At 35.6% G+C, this 13,951-nt stretch overlaps 1 protein-coding gene and 2 pseudogenes across 1 annotated transcript; 1 reads left to right on the top strand and 2 right to left on the bottom strand.

The window, feature by feature from the left end:
• The first annotated feature begins 759 nt into the window (after nt 1-759).
• LOC110739549 lies at nt 760-7,436 on the top strand (annotated as a pseudogene).
• Nucleotides 7,437-8,854: 1,418 nt separating this feature from the next.
• Nucleotides 8,855-10,396, bottom strand: LOC110739556 (annotated as a pseudogene).
• A 978-nt stretch (nt 10,397-11,374) lies between these two features.
• LOC110739564 (pentatricopeptide repeat-containing protein At2g21090-like) lies at nt 11,375-13,560 on the bottom strand. Its single transcript, XM_021920022.1, has one exon. The coding sequence runs from the start codon at nt 13,340-13,342 to the stop codon at nt 11,630-11,632; it is 1,713 nt and encodes a 570-aa protein (XP_021775714.1). The 5' UTR covers nt 13,343-13,560; the 3' UTR covers nt 11,375-11,629.
• Nucleotides 13,561-13,951: the final 391 nt, after the last annotated feature.

The following is a 13,951-nucleotide window of genomic DNA, read 5'->3' on the forward strand; positions in this document are numbered from 1 at the left end:
AGATGTAAACAGTGCTAACCAAGCGAATATGGAAACAATGAGTGCCATGTTCAAACAGGCTCTGCTTGAGAAAGCTGAAGCAGAGGTGGCCGCTGAAATGAAGAAGTCACAAAAAGAACAAAATCTTCCTCTCTCTAAACATGGTTAGACTAGATAATTATAAGAATTTTAGACAAAACATTCTATGCGATGAATAATTATGAAATGCTATGCTTGTCATCTGTATTACTAGGGACAGGTATAAATGTACTTTCGTATCTTTCAAATTATGTAATAGCCTGTTAATTTTCAACCTTATATCTCAATAAAGTCGATTAGAGTGACTGATACTCATCCCTTATAATTTGGTTTCTCCATTGTAGACATTGCTTTGTGGACTGATTGGACTCCCTCCATCAAACGGCGTCCTTCCACAATCGCCAATGCATACCAAGAGCCTTGCTACTCTCAAGAAGCATGTAAGTGTGTTCCTGTGGAAATGAATTTGTTAATTAGTTAATTCGTTGACCAGTTAATTCGCTGACCTTAAATAATATCCACTGTTTACAGTTGATTGGGAAGAAGATGGTAGAGTCTGCAAAACAAAATATAAAGAATAATGCTAGCAGTACTGAAATATATGGCCAGATGCAAGATATTTTCATTGAAATGGATCAAAGTGCTGATGTAAGTTTTCAAGATAGATACTAGAGATAATTTATCTTTAAAATATTGGATAATCTTGGATGATAATTTTTTATTTTATTTTTTCAGCCTCATCAAGTTGCCAAAGAGCTTAGTGAGCTGAAACAGGCAGTCATGAAGGGAGACAAAAAAGAAGGCAAGGACAACAGTACAGCCAGTACTTTTAGACTTGATCAAATCGATGCTTATTTGCCAGTTAGAGTCAACGAGCAGAGAGTTAGTAACCTCTTACAGTCGGTCCTTGTAGCAGGAGCTGTATTTGCTATGCCCGTGATCAAGTTGATACCTACCTCGGTTCTTTGATGTTCAAAACCTGAAATACATTCAAGTGGTCTAATTCAATTGATGGTTTTATATTGTATTTACAGTATAAATATGTTTATTAGGCTTTTAGATTTTGTTTTTTGGGTGTTTGAATTCTGTGCTTGGTAAGGGAATAATATAGTGATAGGACTGCACATATTTAATTAATCATATTTTTAGTATTTCAGCTCTATAAGAGCATTACCCCCTTAGTCTCTAGCTGAAAAAGTATTTTTATAATTATCTTAGTTTAATTTGTCCCAATTAAAGTAAGCTTTATTAATTGACATCTTGTTGGGTTTAGCTTAATGGTTGTGCATAAGCTGTCGGAATCAAGAAGGGAGTTATGGACAAATTAGTTAATTAGTTGAGTGTAATATGCATTAGTAGTTGTTTTAGGCATTGTCATGATAGCTATGGCCAATTAAAAGGGTCTTGCCACACTAATTGACTACTTAGTAAATTTTTTGAAAAAATGGAAATCTGAACATAAAACAGATGATTTCTATGGTGCTCTCTCTTCTATGCATATCTAATCCAATTAGAGCTAATGTCATGGAAACCTTGACCTGTCCTCTTATTTTTCTTATTACTTGGCTTAGTGTTTCCTTTGGGAGGCTTGTCAAGATTTGACTTTAATTATATTGATGGTAGCTGCTGTGGAATCTTCGACACTCGGTATTACATCAGAGGTGAGCCTGAGGCCTTTACATTTTGTCAGTTTATTGTTAATCAATTAGAGTTTAGGAAAAGGAGTATTAATCTATATGGTATTATATTTTTCCACACCTTGACTACAAATGCTTTAAGGTAATATTGGGGTTATGAACCCCAAAAGCTATATTTTTAAATTAGCGTGCCTATTTTTTTTAAAATTTATTTTCCATTTAGGCTTCCTGCAGTGTTTCTTTTAAGTGATCAGGCTAAACTTTGTAATTGACAATTTTTTTAAAAAATTTTTTTGACAATTTTTTTAAATTTTTTTACATGATATCAAAGAAGCCCTAAATCAGCTTCGTGGTGAGATTGTTGACGCTTAGCGTCTTTTGCCTGCTATGGACCTTTTTATGAAGCACGAGTACCTTCCTGAAGATCTTCAGGTTCTCTTTATCTTGCTTGTTTAATAATCTGGTTTGTATTAATTTTCTTCTTTTTTTTTTCTCTCATTTCCTGATAATTTATCTGGGTTTTCTTAATTTTTCCATCAATTTTCGAGGTTTTCTTAATTTTCTTAATTTACCAAGGTTTCCTTAATTTTCCATCAAATTTCTGTTAGTGTTGGTATGATAGGTATGAATGTTTTGGGTTTTGTCAATTTCTCATTACTATATTTGTGGTTTAATTCATCGTCTTCCCTTTAAATTGGTTGATTTTTGTGTTTTCTTTTTGCTTGAAATGCAGTTTTTTTCCCCTTAAAATATGGTGGATAATGCATGTACTGAGCACCCATTATTTGGTGGGGCAATATCAATGACCTTTCCTGATAGATTCCAGGTTTTACATGCCAAATTTCCCAATTTCTTGCTTTTTATTTGTGGGAAATTAACAATATTTTGGATTTTTGTTTTATGTGCAATTTTGAATTATATTTATAGGATTTGAGCAATGTACGGGAAGTGCAGCTTAATTTTAATATTCTTTACTGAGACTTTGTGATTTACATTTGCAGGCAGAGCAAATGGATGTTTTCATATCCGACTTGGCTAGAGTACATAGTGGAGAAGTCACACTTGTTCAAGAGTGTGGTGATTTATTGTCTAGGACACATTTGTCACAGGTAATTTTACAGTACTGCTATTTCAATTACCAAATACTTAATCTGTCCTGAATCTCCTGATATATCTGTGGTTTGTTTACTCAGTTCTGTGAAAATATAACCTCTTTACAAATGTGGCCTATCGTTTTAAGGTCATAGGTTATTGTCTGTCCTATTTTTCGTTAGTTTATAGATTAACTAAGATAGATGGTGCTACAACTTAGACCTGACGATATGCTCCTGTTATTCACGTAACTTTCAGATAGAAGAGTGCAGTTTAAGAGGACAACTTATTCAATTCCAGAAATGCAATCTAACAGGATCCAAAGAAAATCAAATTCTAACAGGATCGTGTTAGTTCACACACCATACTTAATTGTCAATTTGAACAGTTGATCGTCTGATGGTGATAAGCACGTAACTCAAGTTCAAGAGGTCAACAGTTCAGACTCACCCACCTTCTGTATGTAATCATTCATCCTCATTCTTTTGCTACGTCCAGCCAACAGAGAATTTTTTGGAAGGTCTGTTGATATAGAGAGAAATCGAGTAACTTGGTACACATAATTTGGCAAATTTTAAGGTTGTTTTAGCTGTATTAGATTGATTTGTGGACAACGTAAAGCTAAATTCAGCATAGAGATAAAACTAATAGTTGCTCATTTTTTGTCTAAGCACCTGAAATCATATTTCTTCTCAGAGTTTATATGTTTTGTAGCTTTTTTATGTTTTGAAGCTATACAATTAGTTGCTCATTTTTTGTCTAAGCATGAATTCTATAGATCATTGTTGCTGTCCTGGTTATATAAAAGGCTGAAGTAGTTGGCTTGCCACACTCCTCATTTAACAATCATAACTTTCAGCTCTAGGGAATTAGTGCATGGATTGTTCATATATGACCAGAACTTTAATTAGGTTCTTCATGCAGTGAACCTAAAGCATAATTGTTAGACCACTATTATAGGTGCTCTCTGTGTGGATCATTCTTTTTTCCTAAATAGTATCTCCTTTAGTGCTATTCCTTAGCTCAGCACCTTTACTCAACATATCTCCTTTAGTGCTATTCCTAAAATAGGTGTAAGACGAAAATATCGGCAACAACTCCGCCGTTAAACCAGACCTGAATCCAGGTATATTTTCTTCTTTTTTCGAACTTTTTAAATGTGGGTTTGGAGTTTGATTTGGTGAATTCTGGTTACAATCAGTTCGATCTGAGGCAAGGGAGGGAGAGAGAGAGAGATGGGGGAGAGGGAGAGAGGGAGGGAGGAAGGCAGGGAGAGAACGAGCGAGAGGGAGGGAGGAAGGGATTGAGAGTTCAAACCCTTTTTAATCAGAAAATGTATGTTCAGTTTCAGTAAACCCCACTCCCCATTGTTAATGAGATCAATAACCATCACAGGCATATAATCAGTTTGTTGAACGGATGATTTGATGTGATACCCTGGTAGCATTGAATACCACGGGTCTTTTGCTCACATCAATGTAATGACCCTTACCCACTTAATTATGGCTTTGTTAATTGTGTCAGAGCACTAAAATTAATAATTGTGGTTTAATTTTTTAACTGCCATTTTTTTAGTGAAGAACTGAAGGTTACCATCTTTTTTTTTTCCCCTTTTTGTTACAATATATAACTAAGATATGTCAAGAAAAATTAAGGTGAAAAGATCGAATCTTTAATCTTTCCTTTATGATTTGGTGCAAACAATATTTTATTACTTTCACACCTGTCAATGTTTGGAAATATGCTAATTCTATTTATTCACAACAATTGACCGTGCAGCACAGCCAGCTCTAGACCGGGGTATCAGAAAACGAATTGCAGTAGAGGCAGTTAGGGGACTACTGTACCTTTATGAGTAATGTGATTCTGAGATGATACACAGGGATGTTAAGGCAGCTAAAATCCTGCTACACGATTGTTGTGAGGCCATTGTTAGATATTTTGGTTTGGCAAAGCTATTGGATCACCAGGTTTCACACGTCACTACAGCTGTTCAGGGCACCATGGGTCATATAGCTCCAGAATACCTCTCTATTGGAAATTTTTCAGGAAAAAAAAATGTCTTTAGATTCGGAATTCTGGTCCTAGAGTTTATAGCTGGTTAGAGGGCACTATATTTTGGAAAAGCAGCAAACCAGAAAAGAGTTATGTTAGAATGAAAGAAAATTTAACACAAGAAAAATAGTATAGTATGTTTTTTCAAAATTGATTTTCCTCTAAATTTTGGTTGTATTTGTAGGTGAAGCAGATTCACCAAGAAAAGAAGCTAGAGATTATGGCAGACAAGGACTTGATGAATGAGTATGACATGATTGAACTTGACGAAATAGTCCAAGTAGCTCTTCTATGTACTCAATTCCTCCATAACCAGAGACCAAAGATGTCAAAAGTGGTAAGGATACTTGTGGGAGACGGTCTTGCAGAGAAATGGGAAGATTCTTAAAGAGTTGATTCCACAAGGAGCAGAGGCAATGAGTTCTCATCAGAACAATACTCTGACCTAGATGATAGTCCTTTTTCCAATCAGAGAACTACTATATACAGAGTATTTCACGTAGTGTTAGATATCGGGTTAGTTTAACATAATCATGGAATCAATCAATCTGGTTTTCTTGAGCATCATTGTAATGCATATTAGAATAAATAGAATAAGAAGAAATTAGTTGCATATAATTGATAATTGTAGGATGTGGATTAGAAACCTTTTTTGATACTTTTTAGTGCGTGTTTGGAGTTAATCTTATGAATTCATAGATCATACCTTTCAATGAACTTGAATTTCATACTTGTTCTAGCTGAAGGCATATGCTAACTCTATTACTTTTGTGATTTTAGGCTCTGCCAGAAGTGACATCGGGTCAGACATTGGTCTGATGTCTCTTCCTAACAAAGAATCATTCAGATATGGAACAAGAAAGTGTACTAGAGGTGGCTAAACCAAAGAACTGTACTGCATATTTGTGAAAGAAAGGTGATGGAAATTTTTGAGGTATGAATTTAGAGGAAATGTGAAAATATTTAATTTTGGTTTGTGAGATGAATTATACTCAGATGTTTTTTTTTTTTTTGACAAGAACTCGGATGTTAAACTATAATTTACGGTTTTTACATGATCTAAATAGAAAAAAAATTGTTTCTAAGCATTTTACACCTTGGGAATTGTAAACACATTTTACTTTATTAATGGAGAACAAAGTGCTTTTAATTGCTTTACTTAATAAATAAGTTTCTGTCCCATTGCTTGACATGAGCCACAATGATTGAGAGTAGTACTAGGATGGTTGACTTTCTAGGAAGTCTTCAGGTTGGTTCATGTAGTTGACCTTACTTATGGGATTAAGGCGTTAAAGTATAAGAAGAAGAATGGAGAGCAAATTGCTTAATTGTGTTGATTAGTTATTGTTTCTCGAACAGTGACCACTCCTGCAGCTTGCTATATATGTAGTTTAAAGACTGGTACGGTCTTATGAGTCAAAAACTTAAATTATAAGTGATGGGGAAGAAATTATTAAAGACAAAGGAACTGTTCCTCGAGCATAAAAGAAAGGTTAGAAATCTATGTAAAAGAAAAGGTATGAAATTAATTAGCCAAGAATACTATTCCTTCGTTTCAATTTTCTTCTTGTTTTGATATGTTTACAAAAGTACAATATCACTGTGTCTGACAAAGGTTATATATGCAGAAAAAATGGGTAGATAACAAGGATGGAAGCTGTGGTTTCATGTTATACGCACGATTGGGTAGATAACAAGGATGGAAGCTGTGGTTTCATGTTATACGCACGATTCCTGTTTATAACTTGGGGACAATCTTGTTATTGGTCTTGGAATAGCTTCAAAGATACCGAGTAAGTTATCTTTGATCTCTCTTGCATACTTTTGTGTTTAAGGCTCAAATTATAACTGTATTATTTAGAGAAGCTATACTATGTTAAATTACTTAGACTCGGGCTACTTTGTGAAAAAATTTCATGATTTTTAACCAAAAGTGAAGTGTCCAAGTGTCAAAACCATGTATAAGGCTCTGACACTGAATAATGTATAGGCTAGCATTATGAGATTTAAGACTATTTACATTTGTGATTTTGTTGGCTAATCGACAGTGATGATAATATTGAAGTCGCGAAGCTGAACGCTGTGTGCTGGCTAGATGTGTGAGGTAAATTGGCTATGTCGGAGCTCTCACCAGGAGTAACTTATGAGGTTGTATACGCTGTTAAGCTGACAAAATCAGCATCTGGGTGGGAGCTTCTACTTATGCTGAGATTAATTGCACCAGGTAATGAAGTTAAGTTAAGGCAAGTCAGCTTGTTGATGAAACCAAAAGGAGAATGGTTTGAGCTGAATTTGGGCAGTTTTCAAGCAAAAGCTGATGAAACTGAAGAGGTGTGTTTTGATATCTTTGAACGTGGCGGTCACTGGAAGACCGGGCTCATCATCAAAGCTGCCATCATTCGATCCAAACGCTAGCTTGTTTGCTTTTGTGTGTGTGTTGTTTGGTTGTTTAGCTCCGCTACTCTCTTTATGGTGTATATTATGTTTCTATAAGGAAATTCTCATCTACATCATGTCTGGCCAATTCCAGTTTAATGTTGTTTTCAATATCAAAAGTTGTAAAAGCTTTAAGTGTTAAAAGCCAAATTTTTATAAATTCTACGGCCTACCATTGAATGCCTAAGTACATCTAAACCCGTTTTTAACACATAACTATATTAGATTTATACAGTACATATATTTAACGGTACCATTAACTTCACTCATTCCGTGTTTATTGGGCTATCGCGTGCGATGGCTCAACTAGTGGTTTACAAAAATAGATGAGTATACACTAAAAAGATGTGGACACAGTTAGCTCGTAGTGTACGGTGCTCGGCCATGGGCAGCTCTGGGCATCCAACGATGCATGCTCAACATATGACTTTTAAAGTCGAAAGTTAATTAAAAAAATTGCTAAACTGTTATGTAATAATTGAGAGAGAAACATAAGCGCTTGATTTGGAAGCTAATTGTGAGTTTAAGTATACAGTGCTTTTTGATCGTGCTCAATTAACAATTTTTTTTTACTGGAAATTAACAAATATCTTAAATAAGGGGAATGAATGATTCATTGAGCATAATTTTGTTGGAGTGGTTGCTCAATCAACATCTACCATGTTCGATCGATGGTCCTACTACACTTACAATTTAAAGTTCCTTAACTCCTTAGGTTTGGAAGAAAAAAAAAGTTGATGATGTCAAAATTACAAATGCAGATTTTTAGATGTTGTACATAACTTTAATCTAAAATTTAAAGGAAATTTTGTTAAGAATAAGCTAACCTTTAGGTGATTAGCTAAAAAAAGCCAACTTTTCAATTAATTCAAAATAAGTTAGATCTTTTAAAGGTATTATGTTTTAAGGGATTTCTAAATGGTGCCCTAATTTTATCAGGTAACGCCCGCATTTAAATATGAATAGACAAACATATGCTCGCGTGTATTACATGTTTTTCTTCTTTGGCCTCTAATTCAATCTAACATTCTCTCCTCCCAACAAACCACCACCGGCCGAGAGCAACGTCATCGGACACATTATCGGAATAATTTTTTTTCTTTTTTTTTGGGATGGGGAAAACGCCTAATTTTTTCAAAACTCTAGGGGAGAAACGCCTAGAATTTTCAAAGTCCCCGGGAATTAAAATTTTCGAATCTCCTGGGGACTTTTGAAAATTCTAGGCATTTCCACCCTTAGAATTTTCCAGTTTTTTTGCGTTTTTTTTTTATCATAACTTTTGATCTACGTGTCAAAAAAAAAACTTTTGATCCAAAAATCGGATTAAGACAAATAATATATCGTTGGAAAGCTCTACAAGTCTACTTTTTAACCCAATTGAAAGCAGATCAATGTCATTTTGTGGGTTTTAAACATCAATGCATAATTTATCACGGAGTAATTACTAGTTATAACCTTTACAGGATTGTTACAAATTACAATCAACTGTTTTATTTTATGAAATGTTAGAAAAGAAAAAGTCTAAGGCTTCAAAAAGAGCCACATATGAACAAGTGGAGCTATGAGGCTAGCTGGAAATTCTAACTTCCAATAAATCAGGAATACCAGAAAATAAAAGCACCTGTACTACCACAATTAAGTTACATTGATGAAGAAAAGAACAACATTTCAGGGAATATATACTCCAAAAAACTCTCCCAAATAACTATTCCCACAGAAAATAACAAATTCTATATCCAAATAATCATATCACCCCACAATTTACAGATAAAGGACAGACAATAATATCTGACAGAAAGCAATGGTATAAAATTGAATGTCTTTAAAATCTATGCCGTGCCTTCAATCCTTGCATGAGTAAGTGCAACACAAGCATCCACAAAATCAGCATCAATAAAATCAGTTGAGAAAACCTGCAACCGATCAGCTATATTTCTTTCAAAGCACTGCTTTATGAACAGCCTTGCATACCCATGAATCCTATCAGTTACAGGTTTCACACACAAAATCGGGTTATCGGCCTGAGGTGTTACAGTATTCTCCCTCCTGTAGAAATACTTCCTAGATGACACTGGATGTTGATCAGCCAAATGCTTTAAATTGCTCTCGAATTTCGTGGATGGTAAGTCTGTATCAATCCAATTATCCTTCAGATATCCTGAACTCCAAAGCGGATCGCCTTTCTTTGGAGCAGGGGATTTCCTTGGTTTCCACACACAGATGACTCGTTTAGGCAGCACTTCAGAAACAGTCTTACCAAAGACATGATCATCCTGGTGGATTAGATAATCTCCAAGTTTCTCCACGAGAAACTTGTCGAATTCAGGGGGATCATCATGTCCGAATTCTGTCCTGATCTCAAGGATGATAATCTCAGATTGAGTCTCTGATAAGAACTTGTTGACCTCATCTAAGACAACATCAACACTGTATGTCTTGAGGATGCCATGACAAACTCTACGATCTTCCTGAACTCGGATGTCAAGGAGACGAGTGCCTTTCACGAGCTGCTCGTAGATAGACAAGGATTGGCATTGAGCAAAGGGGCGAGAGATGAAGGGTATACCTATCTTGTTAGTGGCAGAGTCATGAGTACCAGGCCATACGATCTTGTTGATCGTAAGCTTTTCGAGATCGAGGCCTACAGTTTTTCCTATCAGAAGGAAGGTAGTCACATCCTGGATAATCACAACCACAACTTTCATTCAATTCAACTAATGTTTTCTTCTCTGTTGATAATGATTTCCGCTTCTCAATCTGCCTTGAGATATGACCACCCATTTGTTAATGATCAAAGAGTAGATCGGCGAACCTGTGAAGGATGAAATCTGACCTTCTTCCTCACCCTCTGTCTCTCCCCTTTTTATGAATCTTAGAAAGTTCTTGTCCCTCTTCTTCTGTCTGTGTTTGTCGTAATATATATATGTAAGTTTGTTAGTTCGGAATTAGTTTTTCCCAGTACAGCAAGGATTAAAAAAGGAGTCTGAAAGCTGAGTTAATTTGGGAATGAGTCTTGTTCATTATTTTGATCAACTGATTGGAACGTGTTATTTAATACTATTAAATGCTTGAAAAAGAGGACTTATAAGCTGTAATTATGTATTATTGGTGGAGTAATATGATCCAAGGATATTTCCTAGTGTTGATCCACCAGTCTTTTTGTTGTGTTAGTTGGGTTTCTTCTTTGCTGTTTGTCGCTTTTATGGATTAGCCCTTCCTAAGTAATCAGTAAACCAAATCAAAATCAAAAGATCTTATTTATTACTCCGTAGTTTTTTCAAGAATTTTTGACATTTACTCATCAAATAATTCTGAACAGATTCAGAATATACATTAAATCAGTGTTAAGCTAACAATCCATATATAATCCATATTAGTTTTCGACCTTTTCGTTACAATATGACCAAACCACCTAAATTTCAATCTAACCATACTCCCTCTCCTTCCCAGGATAAAATTTGATCCTATAATCGGGGATTTGGAAGGCCCGTGCAGTGTTACTACCGACTGAGTTGAGGCCACAGATAAAGATTCATAAGAACCCTTGTCTAAATGTGACACTAGGATATTTGGATACGTGAATAGCATTATGTATTTATGTCTATCATACCACGAATACCAGTATGCTACGTAGTCATCAATCATAGTCTTGATTGTTGAACAACCCCTTGAATGAAATAAAGCTAGTAAGATGGCATCAATCACAGTATTATATATATATATGTGGCTACGGTGTCTCCTACCGACTTAACTCTTGTCTAACTAATCCGAATCCAAGCAATCTCTGTTTCTACTGTATTAATCTGTATTTCAGAATATCCATTATTCTTTGATGATACAGCAAAGTATCATGAGCTCATCTAATCACTTGGACAGATTAAATGTGAATTACTAAAATTGAGTAATTATAGGCTTCTAGTTATTAATTTGATTTGATTCAAATATAGGCATAAGTTTCTTTATCATACTTTCATACCATTATTTATGACTATCTTTGTCTTTCCCTGCTTTAGTTGGTGCACCAACTGTGATTAGACCCAAAAGTTTTGACTAGCAGTTGGATGTGGTCGGACATTAGGACTTAAATCATGTTCAATTAAATATCACAGATGATATCAGTCAGCTCAAGAATTCAATGAAGAACAAATTTATCCATTAGAATTGTAACAAATCGGGTTAATCTGGATCATATGCAACCCTGATTAGTGATTACAGTGAAACACAAGTATTCAAGATATACGCAAGCTGTATTCGTCGTTGTCAAAAATAAATAAAAAATATAAAAACGCAAGCTGTATTCTAAAATACAAGTATAGTTCCACTATACCTTATCTTGCAACAGATGAAAATTATAGCTGAAGCCAAAATTGGTTCTAACATGGAACTATAAACTATCGTGCACTAAGAGGATGAACCTTGTTGTTAGTTTCAACCCAACTACTAGCTTGCTCTTTTTTGGCACATCTTTGATCCATGAGCTGCCTCATCCATTCCACCCTTTCCCACTCCCCAGATGCAGCATGTATGCTTGAAAGCAATAAATATGGGGCATAAGAATGTGGGTCTTGTTTGATAAGGTGTTCTGCTGCTCGCTTTCCTAGCTCAACATTCTCCTGAATTCGACAGACACCAATCAGGGAATTCCATATCCTATCATCAACTTTACAAGGCATCTTTTCCAATTGTTTCATCAGCTCATCAAAGCGTCCAGCTCTACCCAAAAGGTCAACTAGGCATGCATAATGCTCCGCGTCAGGAGAAATTTCATGATCATCAGTCATGGACTCGAAGATAGCAAGCCCCTGATCTACAAGACCCGAATGACTACATGCACTGAGAATGACTACAAGAGTTACTCTATTTGGTCTTACGCCATAAAGAATCATCTCATCAAACGCTTTGATTGCCTCCTCGCCATAACCATGTTGTGCCAGAGCACCTATCATGGGGTTCCATGACATAACATCTTCCTTAATACCCATCAGGCGAAAAACCTGCTGGCTAAGCTTTAGACTTCCACATTTAGAATACATATCAATGATAGAGCTGACAACCACGGTACTAGGTCTAAAACAAGTTCGTATCATATAAGCATGGATTTGCTTACCGTGCTTCAATGAAGCAAGGATAGCACAAGCATTAAGCGCGCTACTGAAAGTGAACTGATCAGGTCTAATGCGAGAGATCATCATTTTGTGAAACAACTTCAGAGCAGCATGTCCAAAGTTATTCCGAGCATAGCCAGAAACCATAGCAGTCCACGAAACAGGATTCTTTGCAGGCATCGCATTAAACAATTTTTGGGCTGATTTCATATCACCCCACTTACAATACCCTGAAATCAATACAGTCCAAGCTGGAATATCCCTAACCTGCATCTCATCAAACAATCTCCCTGCATCACTCATCAATCCACATTTAGCATAAGCATCTACAATCGAGCTCGAAAGAACTAAATTAGGAAGAAACCCAACAACCAAAACTTGACAATGTGCTTGCCTGGTTAACACCACATCCTTCAACTTGATCCCAATGGTCAAAACACCAGCAAAACTAAACTCATTATACCCAATACACTCCCTTCTAAACTCCTTATAAAACCTCATAGCCTCACCATATTTCTCTTGTTGCGCATACCCAATCACCATCGTATTCCACGACACGACATCCCTTTCAGTCATCTTATTAAAAATCCTCTTAGCAGCATCTAACATACCTAACTTAGCATACCCAGAAAGGGCATTATTCCAACTGTAAACATTTCTCACAAGCATTTTATCAAACACCTTGCGTCCTTCAATGTGATCACCACATTTAAAGTACATGCGCATCAGATAATTCGATACTATAGTACTGGGACGTTTCATACCAGTAGCCATCATATGAACATGCACCCATCTTCCTTCTTTGCGCGACCTAGTTTTTGCGCACTGTCGTAAAATCAATATTAAAGTTTCTGAGTCTAATCGTATGCCTTTTCTGGATAAAATGCTGAGTGAATTAACGGCTTCTTTGAGTTTCCCTTGGTAACAGAAATTAATCAATGGCTGAACAATACATGGAAGATTTCTGGGGTTCTGTTGAAATTGAGAAAAAGGGAGCATTGCAGATTCAACACCATTTCAAATTGGTGCTTCTTTCGAAATAATGGTGATTTCAGATAGATTAAAGATTCAACAATATACCGGAAAATTATCTCCGGCGAAGATGGTGGCGGCTGGCTAAAATTTCCGTCGCCGGCGAAGAGATTCCGAAATCTGGGTCAAAGTGATACTTTTGGAGGGACTTTTAATTTTGTGTCCATGTTCTAGAGCTTGGACTGTTTTGACTCAAAGGTATGGGCTAATGTTTCATTATTTTGGATTCATATCTTAAGGCCCAAAATATGAATTTTAGTAATATTTTACAAGTAAATAAGGCTGGCCCAACCCACATGTAGATGGTTTAATTTAGAAACCACAACCATTGGCCAATTGGGTTAGACTTTTTCATTGTTAATTTTTTTTTAAATAAACTTTTTCGTTGTTAATTTAAAAAAGGGTTTTATTATAATAAACGGCTCCGAGTGTCAAATAAGCAATTAATTTATTTTTTTCTCAAAAAAAAAAAAAAAAAAAAAAAAAAAAAAAAAACTACAGTGACATTTAACATAGGAATGCATGTCAAAATCAGGCGTTGATTTGTGTAACTAATGTTTATTTTGATTTAATATT

Source organism: Chenopodium quinoa, unplaced genomic scaffold (genome assembly GCF_001683475.1).
Source record: "Chenopodium quinoa cultivar QQ74 unplaced genomic scaffold, ASM168347v1, whole genome shotgun sequence".
NCBI classification, from domain to species: domain Eukaryota; kingdom Viridiplantae; phylum Streptophyta; class Magnoliopsida; order Caryophyllales; family Amaranthaceae; genus Chenopodium; species Chenopodium quinoa.